We start from the raw sequence: 17,101 nt of genomic DNA on the forward strand, positions 1-17,101 counted from the left end.
AGAGAGAGAGAGCGATGGTTTTAAAGGGCGCTCGCCCCTAGAGAGAGAGAGAGAGCGATGGTTTTAAAGGACGCTCGCCCCTAGAGAGAGAGAGAGAGCGATGGTTTTAAAGGGCGCTCGCCCCTAGAGAGAGAGAGAGAGTGATGGTTTTAAAGGGCGCTCGCCCCTAGAGAGAGAGAGTGATGGTTTTAAAGGGCGCTCGCCCCTTGAGAGAGAAAGCGATGGCTTTAAAGGGCGCTCGCCCCTAGAGAGAGAGAGAGATGGTTTTAAAGGGCGCTCGCCCCTAGAGAGAGAGAGAGAGATGGTTTTAAAGGGCGCTCGCCCCTAGAGAGAGAGAGAGTGATTGTTTTAAAGGGCGCTCGCCCCTAGAGAGAGAGAGAGAGTGATGGTTTTAAAGGTCTCTCGCCCCTAGAGAGAGAGAGAGAGAGCGATGGTTTTAAAGGGCGCTCGCCCCTACAGAGAGAGAGAGAGTGATGGTTTTAAAGGTCTCTCGCCCCTAGAGAGAGAGAGAGAGTGATGGTTTTAAAGGGCGCTCGCCCCTAGAGAGAGAGAGAGAGCGATGGTTTTAAAGGGCGCTCGCCCCTAGAGAGAGAGAGCCATGGTTTTAAAGGACGCTCGCCCCTAGAGAGAGAGAGTGATGGTTTTAAAGGGCGCTCGCCCCTAGAGAGAGAGAGAGAGTGATGGTTTTAAAGGGCGCTCGCCCCTGGAGAGAGAGAGCCATGGTTTTAAAGGACGCTCGCCCCTAGAGAGAGAGAGTGATGGTTTTAAAGGGCGCTCGCCCCTAGAGAGAGAGAGAGTGATGGTTTTAAAGGGCGCTCGCCCCTAGAGAGAGAGAGCCATGGTTTTAAAGGACGCTCGCCCCTAGAGAGAGAGAGTGATGGTTTTAAAGGGCGCTCGCCCCTAGAGAGAGAGAGAGAGTGATGGTTTTAAAGGGCGCTCGCCCCTAGAGAGAGAGAGAGAGCGATGGTTTTAAAGGGCGCTCGCCCCTAGAGAGAGAGAGAGAGTGATGGTTTTAAAGGGCGCTCGCCCCTAGAGAGAGAGAGCGATGGTTTTAAAGGGCGCTCGCCCCTAGAGAGAGAGAGAGAGTGATGGTTTTAAAGGGCGCTCGCCCCTGGAGAGAGAGAGAGAGCGATGGTTTTAAAGGTCTCTCGCCCCTGGAGAGAGAGAGAGAGCGATGGTTTTAAAGGGCGCTCGCCCCTAGAGAGAGAGAGAGAGTGATGGTTTTAAAGGGCGCTCGCCCCTAGAGAGAGAGAGAGAGAGTGATGGTTTTAAAGGGCGCTCGCCCCTACAGAGAGAGAGCGATGGTTGTAAAGGTCTCTCGCCCCTGGAGAGAGAGAGAGAGCGATGGTTTTAAAGGGCGCTCGCCCCTAGAGAGAGAGAGAGAGCAATGGTTTTAAAGGGCGCTCGCCCCTAGAGAGAGAGAGAGAGTGATGGTTTTAAAGGGCGCTCGCCCCTGGAGAGAGAGAGAGCGATGGTTTTAAAGGGCGCTCGCCCCTAGAGAGAGAGAGAGAGCGATGGTTTTAAAGGGCGCTCGCCCCTAGAGAGAGAGAGAGAGCGATGGTTTTAAAGGACGCTCGCCCCTGGAGAGAGAGAGAGAGTGATGGTTTTAAAGGTCTCTCGCCCCTAGAGAGAGAGAGAGAGCGATGGTTTTAAAGGGCGCTCGCCCCTAGAGAGAGAGAGAGAGAGATGGTTTTAAAGGGCGCTCGCCCCTAGAGAGAGAGAGAGAGTGATGGTTTTAAAGGACGCTCGCCCCTAGAGAGAGAGAGCGATGGTTTTAAAGGACGCTCGCCCCTGGAGAGAGAGAGCGATGGTTTTAAAGGGCGCTCGCCCCTAGAGAGAGAGAGAGAGCGATGGTTTTAAAGGGCGCTCGCCCCTAGAGAGAGAGAGCGATGGTTTTAAAGGGCGCTCGCCCCTAGAGAGAGAGAGAGAGCGATGGTTTTAAAGGACGCTCGCCCCTAGAGAGAGAGAGAGATGGTTTTAAAGGGCGCTCGCCCCTAGAGAGAGAGAGAGAGCGATGGTTTTAAAGGGCGCTCGCCCCTAGAGAGAGAGAGAGTGATGGTTTTAAAGGACGCTCGCCCCTAGAGAGAGAGAGAGAGAGATGGTTTTAAAGGGCGCTCGCCCCTAGAGAGAGAGAGAGTGTGATGGTTTTAAAGGACGCTCGCCCCTAGAGAGAGAGAGCGATGGTTTTAAAGGACGCTCGCCCCTGGAGAGAGAGAGCGATGGTTTTAAAGGGCGCTCGCCCCTAGAGAGAGAGAGAGAGCGATGGTTTTAAAGGGCGCTCGCCCCTAGAGAGAGAGAGCGATGGTTTTAAAGGGCGCTCGCCCCTAGAGAGAGAGAGAGAGCGATGGTTTTAAAGGACGCTCGCCCCTAGAGAGAGAGAGAGATGGTTTTAAAGGGCGCTCGCCCCTAGAGAGAGAGAGAGAGCGATGGTTTTAAAGGGCGCTCGCCCCTAGAGAGAGAGAGAGTGATGGTTTTAAAGGACGCTCGCCCCTAGAGAGAGAGAGAGAGCGATGGTTTTAAAGGGCGCTCGCCCCTAGAGAGAGAGAGAGTGATGGTTTTAAAGGGCGCTCGCCCCTACAGAGAGAGAGAGAGAGCGATGGTTTTAAAGGACGCTCGCCCCTGGAGAGAGAGAGAGAGCGATGGTTTTAAAGGACGCTCGCCCCTGGAGAGAGAGAGAGAGAGATGGTTTTAAAGGGCGCTCGCCCCTGGAGAGAGAGAGAGAGAGATGGTTTTAAAGGGCGCTCGCCCCTAGAGAGAGAGAGATGGTTTTAAAGGGCGCTCGCCCCTAGAGAGAGAGAGAGAGCCATGGTTTAAAGGGCGCTCGCCCCTAGAGAGAGAGAGCCATGGTTTAAAGGGCGCTCGCCCCTAGAGAGAGAGAGCGATGGTTTTAAAGGACGCTCGCCCCTAGAGAGAGAGAGAGAGCGATGGTTTTAAAGGACGCTCGCCCCTAGAGAGAGAGAGAGAGCGATGGTTTTAAAGGACGCTCGCCCCTAGAGAGAGAGAGAGAGCGATGGTTTTAAAGGACGCTCGCCCCTAGAGAGAGAGAGAGAGCGATGGTTTTAAAGGACGCTCGCCCCTAGAGAGAGAGAGAGAGTGATGGTTTTAAAGGGCGCTCGCCCCTAGAGAGAGAGAGCGATGGTTTTAAAGGGCGCTCGCCCCTAGAGAGAGAGAGAGAGCGATGGTTTTAAAGGGCGCTCGCCCCTAGAGAGAGAGAGAGAGCGATGGTTTTAAAGGACGCTCGCCCCTAGAGAGAGAGAGAGAGAGAGAGCGATGGTTTTAAAGGGCGCTCGCCCCTAGAGAGAGAGAGCGATGGTTTTAAAGGTCTCTCGCCCCTGTCTCCGCTGGTGTGATTCTCGCTATAAGAGAACATTTTGCTGTGGGCCCCGACATTTATTTCTCCTTCAATGTAAAGTCCATAGCACAGAAAAAGGAATACTGTAGCAGTCAATGTGTTAATAACTCACCTCCGTGACATGATGGGGCTGGAGGAGCTTCTCCTCTACGTTGGTGTTAATAACTCACCTCCATGATGAGGCTGGAGGAGCTTCTCCTCTACGTTGGTGTTAATAACTCACCTCCATGATGGGGCTGGAGGAGCTTCTCCTCTACGTTGGTGTTAATAACTCACCTCCATGATGGGGCTGGAGGAGCTTCTCCTCTACGTTGGTGTTAATAACTCACCTCCATGGTGGGGCTGGAGGAGCTTCTCCTCTACGTTGGTGTTAATAACTCACCTCCATGGTGGGGCTGGAGGACCTTCTCCTCTACGTTGGTGTTAATAACTCACCTCCATGATGAGGCTGGAGGAGCTTCTCCTCTACGTTGGTGTTAATAACTCACCTCCATGGTGGGGCTGGAGGAGCTTCTCCTCTACGTTGGTGTTAATACCTCCATGATGAGGCTGGAGGAGCTTCTCCTCTACGTTGGTGTTATTACCTCCATGGTGGGGCTGGAGGAGCTTCTCCTCTACGTTGGTGTTAATAACTCACCTCCATGATGAGGCTGGAGGAGCTTCTCCTCTACGTTGGTGTTAATAACTCACCTCCATGATGGGGCTGGAGGACCTTCTCCTCTACGTTGGTGTTAATAACTCACCTCCATGATGAGGCTGGAGGAGCTTCTCCTCTACGTTGGTGTTAATAACTCACCTCCATGATGAGGCTGGAGGAGCTTCTCCTCTACGTTGGTGTTATTACCTCCATGGTGGGGCTGGAGGACCTTCTCCTCTACGTTGGTGTCATTACCTCCATGATGAGGCTGGAGGACCTTCTCCTCTACGTTGGTGTCATTACCTCCATGATGAGGCTGGAGGACCTTCTCCTCTACGTTGGTGTCATTACCTCCATGATGAGGCTGGAGGAGCTTCTCCTCTACGTTGGTGTTAATAACTCACCTCCATGGTGGGGCTGGAGGACCTTCTCCTCTACGTTGGTGTTAATAACTCACCTCCATGATGGGGCTGGAGGAGCTTCTCCTCTACGTTGGTGTTATTACCTCCATGATGGGGCTGGAGGACCTTCTCCTCTACGTTGGTGTTAATAACTCACCTCCATGGTGGGGCTGGAGGACCTTCTCCTCTACGTTGGTGTTAATAACTCACCTCCATGATGAGGCTGGAGGAGCTTCTCCTCTACGTTGGTGTTATTACCTCCATGATGGGGCTGGAGGAGCTTCTCCTCTACGTTGGTGTTATTACCTCCATGGTGGGGCTGGAGGAGCTTCTCCTCTACGTTGGTGTTATTACCTCCATGGTGGGGCTGGAGGAGCTTCTCCTCTACGTTGGTGTTAATAACTCACCTCCATGATGAGGCTGGAGGAGCTTCTCCTCTACGTTGGTGTTAATAACTCACCTCCATGATGAGGCTGGAGGAGCTTCTCCTCTACGTTGGTGTTATTACCTCCATGGTGGGGCTGGAGGAGCTTCTCCTCTACGTTGGTGTTAATAACTCACCTCCATGATGGGGCTGGAGGACCTTCTCCTCTACGTTGGTGTTATTACCTCCATGATGAGGCTGGAGGAGCTTCTCCTCTACGTTGGTGTTATTACCTCCATGATGGGGCTGGAGGAGCTTCTCCTCTACGTTGGTGTTAATACCTCCATGGTGGGGCTGGAGGACCTTCTCCTCTACGTTGGTATTATTACCTCCATGGTGGGGCTGGAGGACCTTCTCCTCTACGTTGGTGTTATTACCTCCATGATGAGGCTGGAGGACCTTCTCCTCTACGTTGGTGTTATTACCTCCATGATGAGGCTGGAGGACCTTCTCCTCTACGTTGGCGTTAATACCTCCATGGTGGGGCTGGAGGACCTTCTCCTCTACGTTGGTGTTAATACCTCCATGGTGGGGCTGGAGGACCTTCTCCTCTACGTTGGTGTCATTACCTCCATGGTGGGGCTGGAGGACCTTCTCCTCTACGTTGGTGTCATTACCTCCATGGTGGGGCTGGAGGAGCTTCTCCTCTACGTTGGTGTTAATACCTCCATGGTGGGGCTGGAGGAGCTTCTCCTCTACGTTGGTGTTATTACCTCCATGGTGGGGCTGGAGGACCTTCTCCTCTACGTTGGTGTTAATAACTCACCTCCATGATGGGGCTGGAGGACCTTCTCCTCTACGTTGGTGTCATTACCTCCATGGTGGGGCTGGAGGACCTTCTCCTCTACGTTGGTGTTATTACCTCCATAGTGGGGCTGGAGGACCTTCTCCTCTACGTTGGTGTCATTACCTCCATGATGGGGCTGGAGGACCTTCTCCTCTACGTTGGTGTCATTACCTCCATGGTGGGGCTGGAGGAGCTTCTCCTCTACGTTGGTGTTATTACCTCCATGATGAGGCTGGAGGAGCTTCTCCTCTACGTTGGTGTTATTACCTCCATGATGAGGCTGGAGGACCTTCTCCTCTACGTTGGTGTCATTACCTCCATGATGGGGCTGGAGGACCTTCTCCTCTACGTTGGTGTTATTACCTCCATGGTGGGGCTGGAGGACCTTCTCCTCTACGTTGGTGTTAATACCTCCATGGTGGGGCTGGAGGACCTTCTCCTCTACGTTGGTGTCATTACCTCCATGGTGGGGCTGGAGGACCTTCTCCTCTACGTTGGTGTCATTACCTCCATGGTGGGGCTGGAGGAGCTTCTCCTCTACGTTGGTGTTAATACCTCCATGGTGGGGCTGGAGGACCTTCTCCTCTACGTTGGTGTTAATAACTCACCTCCATGATGGGGCTGGAGGACCTTCTCCTCTACGTTGGTGTCATTACCTCCATGGTGGGGCTGGAGGACCTTCTCCTCTACGTTGGTGTTATTACCTCCATGGTGGGGCTGGAGGACCTTCTCCTCTACGTTGGTGTCATTACCTCCATGATGGGGCTGGAGGACCTTCTCCTCTACGTTGGTGTCATTACCTCCATGGTGGGGCTGGAGGAGCTTCTCCTCTACGTTGGTGTTATTACCTCCATGATGAGGCTGGAGGAGCTTCTCCTCTACGTTGGTGTTATTACCTCCATGATGAGGCTGGAGGACCTTCTCCTCTACGTTGGTGTCATTACCTCCATGATGGGGCTGGAGGACCTTCTCCTCTACGTTGGTGTTATTACCTCCATGGTGGGGCTGGAGGACCTTCTCCTCTACGTTGGTGTTATTACCTCCATGGTGGGGCTGGAGGACCTTCTCCTCTACGTTGGTGTTATTACCTCCATGGTGGGGCTGGAGGACCTTCTCCTCTACGTTGGTGTTATTACCTCCATGATGAGGCTGGAGGAGCTTCTCCTCTACGTTGGTGTCATTACCTCCATGGTGGGGCTGGAGGACCTTCTCCTCTACGTTGGTGTCATTACCTCCATGATGGGGCTGGAGGAGCTTCTCCTCTACGTTGGTGTTATTACCTCCATGATGGGGCTGGAGGAGCTTCTCCTCTACGTTGGTGTTAATAACTCACCTCCATGGTGGGGCTGGAGGACCTTCTCCTCTACGTTGGTGTTAATAACTCACCTCCATGATGAGGCTGGAGGACCTTCTCCTCTACGTTGGTGTTATTACCTCCATGATGGGGCTGGAGGAGCTTCTCTTCTACGTTGGTGTCATTACCTCCATGGTGGGGCTGGAGGACCTTCTCCTCTACGTTGGTGTTATTACCTCCATGGTGGGGCTGGAGGACCTTCTCCTCTACGTTGGTGTTAATAACTCACCTCCATGATGAGGCTGGAGGACCTTCTCCTCTACGTTGGTGTTAATAACTCACCTCCATGATGAGGCTGGAGGACCTTCTCCTCTACGTTGGTGTTATTACCTCCATGGTGGGGCTGGAGGACCTTCTCCTCTACGTTGGTGTTATTACCTCCATGATGGGGCTGGAGGAGCTTCTCCTCTACGTTGGTGTTATTACCTCCATGATGGGGCTGGAGGACCTTCTCCTCTACGTTGGTGTTAATAACTCACCTCCATGATGGGGCTGGAGGACCTTCTCCTCTACGTTGGTGTTAATAACTCACCTCCATGATGAGGCTGGAGGACCTTCTCCTCTACGTTGGTGTTAATAACTCACCTCCATGATGAGGCTGGAGGAGCTTCTCCTCTACGTTGGTGTTAATAACTCACCTCCATGATGGGGCTGGAGGCCAGGACCTTCTCCTCTACGTTGGTGTCGCTGAAGGATCCTCCCACGGTGGCGAAGTATCGCATGGCGTACTTAGCGGAGACCGTCTTGCCCGCGCCCGACTCCCCGCTGACGATGATGGACTGGTTCCTCTGGTCGCTGCACGCACGCACGCACGCACCGTGCGCACAGACACACAGACACACACACACAGACACAGACACACTAATCATTTATTTATGTCCACATAAGAGATACAATAAACAAGGACACAAGGTGCTGTACAGGATGATGCAATCAGCAAATCTTGGACGACAACAAAAAACATGTCTGCCTCCTCTAAAAACAGTAACAGTAACAGTAACAGTAACAGTAACAGTAACAATAACAATAACAATAACAATAACAATAACAATAACAATAACAATAACAGTACCGTGCCATCTGCTTGTAAGCCTCTTCGGCCACAGCGAAGATATGAGGGTCCATGTCTCCCATGTTCTGACCGCTGTAGGCCGTGATCACCTCCTCTCCATATATGGAGAGCTGCTCGTAGGGGTTGATGGCCACCAGCACGATGCCTGGAGACACAGGAGACATCAAACCATCAGTTCCACACTCGCTCCAGACTCTGGAGCGAGTGTGGAACTATAGTGGCCCTCTGGAGCGAGTGTGGAACTATAGTGGCCCTCTGGAGTCCAGAACTATAGTTCCACACTCGCTCCAGAGGGCCACTATAGTTCCACACTCACTCCAGAGGGCCACTATAGTTCCACACTCACTCCAGAGGGCCACTATAGTTCCACCCTCACTCCAGAGGGCCACTGTAGTTCCACACTCCCTCCAGAGGGTCACTATAGTTCCACTCACTCCAGAGGGCCACTATAGTCCCACACTCACTCCAGAGAGGCCACTATAGTTCCACCCTCACTCCAGAGGGCCACTATAGTCCCACACCCACTCCAGAGGGCCACTATAGTCCCACACCCACTCCAGAGGGCCACTAACTAAAATATTTGCTTCTGGGGGGTCCCTGGAACTACATATTTTCAGATGGGGGTCCGTGGCCCAATAGAGATAATTCTGGGGGTCCTTGACATGGAAAAGGTTGAGCACCAACTGACAGAAACATGGGGTTTTTAATGGATCGGTGGGGGGGCGCATGTGGGCCCCGGGGCCCCAGTTGGGGGCCACACATGGGCCCTGGGCCGCCAGTTAGGGGCCACATGTGGGCCCCGGGGCCACCAGTTGCCCACCCCTGAGATAAGGCTTCAACACCGTTTTGGTCAAACGCTTATTTTATTTGCTAAAACAATGTATTAATCTGTACTTTCCTTTTAAATGATCTGAACTGAACCGTCTTATTTGCTTTATTGTTGTCATTATTATTGTTGACGTGTTTTGCTGTTATTGTTGTGAAATATAAAATCCACTTACTGTTCTGCAGTAACTCCTTCTCACACTCATTATCTCCGCTTCTTAACCAACATCATGAGTTGTGACCGAACGCGCGCACACACACAAGAGTGCGTGTGTGTGTGTGTATGTGTGTGTGTGTGTGTGTGTGTGTGTGTGTGCAGTCACAAGACACAGCGAGCGTAGCCTCTCAGCCCAGCTGATAAAATCATCTTAATCAGTTTGACATCTTTACTTTAACCCTCCAGTGGGTTTATCACAACAAGATCCATTGTTTATGTATTCATCATTTTGAGCCACGATCGGAACCACCGTTTGATGACCTTTAGCCCCTCAGACCCATTTGAGCCACGGACCACCGTTTGATGACCTTTAGCCTCTCAGACCCATCTGAGCCACGGAACCATCATCTGATGACATTTAGCCTCTCAGACCCATCTGAGCCACGGACCACCGTTTGATGACATTTAGCCTCTCAGACCCATCTGAGCCACGGACCACCATCTGATGACATTTAGCCTCTCAGACCCATCTGAGCCACGGAACCACCATTTGATGACATTTAGCCTCTCAGACCCATTTGAGCCACGGACCACCATTTGATGACATTTAGCCTCTCAGACCCATCTGAGCCACGGAACCACCATCTGATGACATTGTGGTCCTTTCTGAAACCAGTCCCTTGACTTGAAGTGCTCTCGGGAGGTTCCCTCGTCAGGAAGTGCCCCTCCAGCTGAATCAAGTTCCTTTGATTAGGGTGCTGGGTATAAAAAAATGTTTGGAAATACACTCGCCCTCCTTGTGCAGAAACAGGAAACAGACACCATTCGTTTCCATGGTTACCATCATGCAATTATTGTTACCTGTTATTTTGTTTATACAGTTATATTGCATTGCATCGTGTATTGTGTGAACAGTGTCCTAAAACCAGCTAAAACACACTCTAAACAGGCCTTAATATGCAGCGGAAAAAACACCAATCTGTGCCGTCTCCTGACAGCAAATTAAACCTAATCACTCTCTGATTATGTTAAATCAGTGCGTCAGAGTCTCTCACTGACGCACTGGACCAGGAATGGACCAGCACTAGACCAGGACTAGACCAGGACTAGACCAGGACTAGACCAGCACTAGACCAGGACTAGACCAGGACTAGACCAGCACTAGACCAGGACTAGACCAGGACTAGACCAGGACTAGACCAGGACTAGACCAGCACTAGACCAGGACTAGACCAGCACTAGACCAGGACTAGACCAGCACTAGACCAGGACTAGACCAGCACTAGACCAGCACTAGACCAGGACTAGACCAGGACTAGACCACAGTAACAGGTTAGGGTGCGTTAGGTTTATGTACCACAGTAACAGTTTAGGGTGCGTTAGGTTTATGTACCACAGTAACAGGTTAGGGTGCGTTAGGTTTATGTACCACAGTAACAGGTTAGGGTGCGTTAGGTTTATGTACCACAGTAACAGGTTAGGGTGCGTTAGGTTTACGTACCACAGTAACAGGTTAGGGTGCGTTAGGTTACGTACCACAGTAACAGGTTAGGGTGCGTTAGGTTTACGTACCACAGTAACAGGTTAGGGTGCGTTAGGTTACGTACCACAGTAACAGGTTAGGGTGCGTTAGGTTACGTACCACAGTAACAGGTTAGGGTGCGTTAGGTTTACGTACCACAGTAACAGGTTAGGGTGCGTTAGGTTTACGTACCACAATAACAGGTTAGGGTGCGTTAGGTTTATGTACCACAGTAACAGGTTAGGGTGCGTTAGGTTTATGTACCACAATAACAGGTTAGGGTGCGTTAGGTTTACGTACCACAGTAACAGGTTAGGGTGCGTTAGGTTTATGTACCACAGTAACAGGTTAGGGTGCGTTAGGTTTACGTACCACAGTAACAGGTTAGGGTGCGTTAGGTTTACGTACCACAGTAGGTGTAGATGTTGTTGGACTCCAGGAATCGAACCCTCAGGTTGTGGGGTGGGGTTAGGGTGCGTTAGGTTTACGTACCACAGTAGGTGTAGATGTTGTTGGACTCCAGGAATCGAACCCTCAGGTTGTGGGGTGGGGTTAGGGTTAGGGTGCGTTAGGTTTACGTACCACAGTAGGTGTAGATGTTGTTGGACTCCAGGAATCGAACCCCCAGGTTGTGGGGTGGGGTTAGGGTTAGGGTGCGTTAGGTTTACGTACCACAGTAGGTGTAGATGTTGTTGGACTCCAGGAATCGAACCCCCAGGTTGTGGGGTGGGGTTAGGGTTAGGGTGCGTTAGGTTTACATACCACAGTAGGTGTAGATGTTGTTGGACTCCAGGAATCGAACCCTCAGGTTGTGAAGCACAGCGGGTTCGTGGAGGTAGCTGAGCGCCGTCAGGTCGTTCTCGCCAACCAGGATGTCCGGGTTCCGCAGGAAGGGGAGGGCCTTGGCTTTGTTGGCTCCTCCCCCTCCGATTGGGTAGTCCAGCGCCTGGGGAGAGAGTAGCTGTTAACTCCTTTACACCTGAGACCAGATTCTACAAAAAATGTCTTCTAAATCCTGACAGTTTTCTGAAAAACCCTCATGTTTCTATATCAGTGGTTCTCATGGGGTTAAACCCTCATGTTTCTATATCAGTGGTTCTCACAGGGTTAAACCTCATGTTTCTATATCAGTGGTTCTCACGGGGTTAAACCCTCATGTTTCTATATCAGTTGTTCTCACAGGGTTAAACCTCATGTTTCTATATCAGTGGTTCTCACGGGGTTAAAACCTCATGTTTCTATATCAGTGGTTCTCACAGGGTTAAACCTCATGTTTCTATATCAGTGGTTCTCACGGGGTTAAACCCTCATGTTTCTATATCAGTTGTTCTCACAGGGTTAAACCTCATGTTTCTATATCAGTGGTTCGCTCTGAAAGAATATAATATTCAATGATTTGCGCCACATTTTCACGATTTTTTCCAAAAAATTGCATTTTTCAACAGCTAAAGTGTAACATAATGCTTAAAACACCAAAAGGTGTGTGGAAGCAGCATAACGTTGTGGCAGGATACGTACAGTACAGTACAGTACAGTACAGTACAGTACAGTACAGTACAGTACAGTACAGTACAGTACAGTACAGTACAGTACAGTACAGTACAGTACAGTACGGTACAGTACAGTACAGTACAGTACAGTACAGTACAGCAGCGGTTCTCAACCCGTGGGTCGCGAACCCTCTGGGGGTCGCCAAATTATTATTATAAAAAAAGGCAACCGAATGGCTGGAAAAAGGAAATGAAGAGTTTACACATAGTACACATAGTACACATAATACACATAGTACATGCATACACCTTCCCTAATGATTATATCTGGTTTCAGTATTCATTTATGGTGTATTGTCTCATTTATTAAGGTTATGGTAGCATAACCCCCCCGCTTATATGAGACAATTTAAACACACTGAAGTGACGTTATTCCTGAGCGGCTCAGCCCTGCGGTTGGGGCAGCGGTGGCCGAACGGTTTGCGGAGCGGTCTTGATGTCGGAAGTTCGCTAGTTCGTATCCCCGGACCGGCACGTTAAAATTACCACCGCTGAAGTGCCCTTGAGCAAGGCATTGAACCCCTACCATGAAATGTTCTATGAGCAGGGCCTGGCTGTAAACAAGTTCTTGAGCTTAGTCCAGTTACCCTGGGTAAACATAGTACCTTTCCTTTCCTTAGTCCAGTTACCCTGGGTAAACATAGTACCTTTCCTTTCCTTAGTCCAGTTACCCTGGGTAAACATAGTACCTTTCCTTTCCTTAGTCCAGTTACCCTGGGTAAACATAGTACCTTTCCTTTCCTTAGTCCAGTTACCCTGGGTGAACATAGTACCTTTCCTTCCCTTAGTCCAGTTACCCTGGGTAAACAATAACATGGTACCTTTCCTTGCCTTAGTCCAGTTACCCTGGGTAAACATAGTACCTTTCCTTTCTTTAGTCCAGTTACCCTGGGTAAACATAGTACCTTTCCTTTCCTTAGTCCAGTTACCCTGGGTAAACAATAACATGGTACCTTTCCTTTCCTTAGTCCAGTTACCCTGGGTAAACATAGTACCTTTCCTTTCCTTAGTCCAGTTACCCTGGGTAAACATAGTACCTTTCCTTTCCTTAGTCCAGTTACCCTGGGTAAACATAGTACCTTTCCTTTCCTTAGTCCAGTTACCCTGGGTAAACATAGTACCTTTCCTTTCCTTAGTCCAGTTACCCTGGGTAAACATAGTACCTTTCCTTTCCTTAGTACAGTTACCCTGGGTAAACAATAACATGGTACCTTTCCTTTCCTTAGTCCAGTTACCCTGGGTAAACATAGTACCTTTCCTTTCCTTAGTCCAGTTACCCAGGGTAAACATAGTACCTTTCCTTTCCTTAGTCCAGTTACCCTGGGTAAACATAGTACCTTTCCTTTCCTTAGTCCAGTTACCCTGGGTAAACATAGTACCTTTCCTTTCCTTAGTCCAGTTACCCTGGGTAAACATAGTACCTTTCCTTTCCTTAGTCTAGTTACCCTGGGTAAACATAGTACCTTTCCTTTTTCCATTCCGCTCCTCGCCTGTATTAAGGCGTCTTACTGGTTAATTATAGTTGTATGTATATTATAAATATTAATTATAGTTACGGTATCATCTTCCAGTCTGAGGTGGAGGACAGGCTGTCCTTCGCTGTAATCTGACGTGATCTCTGCAGCTCTCCACACATCGTCTGGGTCTGGGATCCACACTCTGGTGTACTGGAAACATTTAAATATATAGAAACATATACATATAAATATATATAGAAACATATACATATATAGAAACATATACATATAAATATATACATATAAATATATAGAAACATATACATATAAATATATAGAAACATATACATATACATAGAAACATATACATATACATAGAAACATATACATGTAATCTGCCGCTCTCCACACATCAGATCAGTTATTCATGAAGGAAATTAATTAAAATTAAATTGATAATGATCCAGCCCTGGTGAACAGTAGATGGTCAAGACACTATACATTCACCCATTCACACGCACGCACGCACGCACGCACGCACGCACGCACGCACGCACGCACGCACGCACGCACGCACACGCAGACCCCTCCATGAAGTTGGCACCCCATATGATGAAAACATGAATAAAAATGGTGTCATTCTTTAGCTCTGGACGAGTTCATTTCATCATTTTGTGCTGGTAACGTTTTAGAGATATTTTAAGTTGTCCTAGTCTGGTGTACCCTGGCGCCCCCTGTTGACCAGACCCCGTAATGACAGTCCTTAACATGGACTTAGTGGAGCAGAGATCCAGTAGAACTCAGAGACAAGTCATCGCTCTGAACATAGCAGATCTACAAGCTCACAACTCGTCACAGCGTGACGCGCTGTGAGCTTGTAGATCGGCTATTTTCAGAGCGCAAAGAAGTGTGACATCAGTCATTCTGACGACATCGTTAAGGTCCGCCAAAATGCATTTCAGTCGACTAAATCAACTGTAGATTTAGTCGAATAAAGTCTTATATGTAGTGGACTAAAACTAGACTAAAACTAAACCCTTTCACTTGACAAAAATACGACTAAAACTGAATCAAAATCAGCTGTCAAACTCATCACTGCTTCATTCATGACAGCTGTCAATTAAACTTCATGGCACCTGTCAATCAAACATCATGACAGCTGTCAATCAAACATGAATCCTTCTCCCAGCATGACCGCTGTCAATCAACCAACCATTTCTGCTCTCATTCATGACAGCTGTCAGTCAAACATCGTGACAGCTGTCAATCAAACATGAATCCTTCTCCCATCATGACCGCTGTCAATCAACCATTTCTGCTCTCATTCATGACAGCTGTCAGTCAAACATCATGACAGCTGTCAATCAGACATTCGTCCATCATAAGCGGTGCAGAGTTCAGATCCAATGGACCAATCAGAACAATTCAATCCTTTGTTTACCAAACTGTAACTATGTGTGTGTGTGTGTGTGTGTGTGTGTGTGTGTGTGTGTGTGTGTGTGTGTGTGTGTGTGTGTGTGTGTGTGTGTGTGTGTGTGTGTGCTATTGTCTGCTGCAACGCTAAGTGGGTCATTTCAGGACAGGAATTCCACAGAGCTAATGAATGGAGGCCTTATGTATGTATGTATGTATGTATGTATGTATGTATGTATGTATATATATATATAGGCCTACACACGGGGTCCCTGAAGGACCCCTGGGGGTCCCTGAAGGACCCCTGGGGGTCCCTGAAGGACCCCTGGGGGTCCCCGGACCCCACGTTGGGCTGTACATCTTTAATGCCTGTAAAGATGAACAGCTAAACAACATTATCCTGTTGCTGAAAATAGTTTAAAAGTGTTCCTGAGGGTGATGTGGAATAGTGGGACAGCGTTAGGGTCCATTTGGTTCCATGTGGAATAGTGGGACAGCGTTAGGGTCCATTTGGTTCCATGTGGAATAGTGGGACAGCGTTAGGGTCCATTTGGTTCCATGTGGAATAGTGGGACAGCGTTAGGGTCCATTTGGTTCCATGTGGAATAGTGGGACAGCGTTAGGGTCCATTTGGTTCCATGTGGAATAGTGGGACAGCGTTAGGGTCCATTTGGTTCCATGTGGAATAGTGGGACAGCGTTAGGGTCCATTTGGTTCCATGTGGAATAGTGGGACAGCGTTAGGGTCCATTTGGTTCCATGTGGAATAGTGGGACAGCGTTAGGGTCCATTTGGTTCCATGTGGAATAGTGGGACAGCGTTAGGGTCCATTTGGTTCCATGTGGAATAGTGGGACAGCGTTAGGGTCCATTTGGTTCCATGTGGAATAGTGGGACAGCGTTAGGGTCCATTTGGTTCCATGTGGAATAGTGGGACAGCGTTAGGGTCCATTTGGTTCCATGTGGAATAGTGGGACAGCGTTAGGGTCCATTTGGTTCCATGTGGAATAGTGGGACAGCGTTAGGGTCCATTTGGTTCCATGTGGAATAGTGGGACAGCGTTAGGGTCCATTTGGTTCCATGTGGAATAGTGGGACAGCGTTAGGGTCCATTTGGTTCCATGTGGAATAGTGGGACAGCGTTAGGGTCCATTTGGTTCCATGTGGAATAGTGGGACAGCGTTAGGGTCCATTTGGTTCCATGTGGAATAGTGGGACAGCGTTAGGGTCCATTTGGTTCCATGTGGAATAGTGGGACAGCGTTAGGGTCCATTTGGTTCCATGTGGAATAGTGGGACAGCGTTAGGGTCCATTTGGTTCCATGTGGAATAGTGGGACAGCGTTAGGGTCCATTTGGTTCCATGTGGAATAGTGGGACAGCGTTAGGGTCCATTTGGTTCCATGTGGAATAGTGGGACAGCGTTAGGGTCCATTTGGTTCCATGTGGAATAGTGGGACAGCGTTAGGGTCCATTTGGTTCCATGTGGAATAGTGGGACAGCGTTAGGGTCCATTTGATTCCATTTGTACCCTCTCAGAGTTACATTAGCAGTGATTTTACAATATAAATCAGGGGTCCCAGAGATAGGAATGTCATTAAATGGGGGTCCGTAGACTAATGCATGTCAAACTGGGGGTCCTTGAAATTAAACGGGTTGAGAATCACTGCTAGAGACGTAAAGATCTTCTCTCATGGGGGTCCCCTCATGGGGGTCCCTGGCACTATTCCAAGCATTCTTATAGCCTTGCCCTAATGTTTTAAATGTTCCTGTTCTTTTAGATGTTTTTAATGGTGTGTTGTTTCTTTTGCTTTTATTCACTGCTGTAGCACTTTGAGATTCTTGTGAATATAAAGTGCGCTATAAATAAAATCCATTATTATTATTATTATTATTATTATTATATGTTTTTCAAATGGGGGTCTGATTAGTGTCCATTTGGGGGTCCTTGACCTGAAAAGGTTTGGGACCCAGTTACATAATTATGATATAAGACAAACTCACTTGGAATGGAAATGAAATGGATTTATTGTAACTTAGTAATGCTGGTCTGTGAGAAACGCTCTTGAAAACAAACTATTGCATCGTGGGTTTGAGTTGACAATCAATTCACACACACACACACACACACACACACACACACACACACACACAC

At 49.0% G+C, this 17,101-nt stretch overlaps 1 protein-coding gene across 2 annotated transcripts in view; it reads right to left on the reverse strand.

Moving 5' to 3' along the window:
* The window catches only part of myo5b (myosin VB), a gene marked incomplete at its 3' end in the record, with an annotated part of 105,090 nt that overhangs the window by 61,783 nt on the left and 26,206 nt on the right, over positions 1 to 17,101 (reverse strand). For both annotated transcript variants that reach the window (XM_083793648.1, XM_083793647.1), the window contains exons 2-5: positions 13,638 to 13,748; positions 11,294 to 11,477; positions 8,028 to 8,172; positions 7,594 to 7,750 (exon numbers count right to left, since the gene is read on the reverse strand). In XM_083793648.1, coding sequence (XP_083649774.1) covers positions 7,594 to 7,750; positions 8,028 to 8,172; positions 11,294 to 11,477; positions 13,638 to 13,748 — 597 coding nt within the window. The remainder of the gene's footprint in view (positions 1 to 7,593; positions 7,751 to 8,027; positions 8,173 to 11,293; positions 11,478 to 13,637; positions 13,749 to 17,101) is intronic.

The sequence above is a fragment of the Protomyctophum parallelum genome (assembly GCF_964188405.1).
Source record: "Protomyctophum parallelum genome assembly, chromosome: 21".
Taxonomy (NCBI): Eukaryota; Metazoa; Chordata; class Actinopteri; order Myctophiformes; family Myctophidae; genus Protomyctophum; species Protomyctophum parallelum.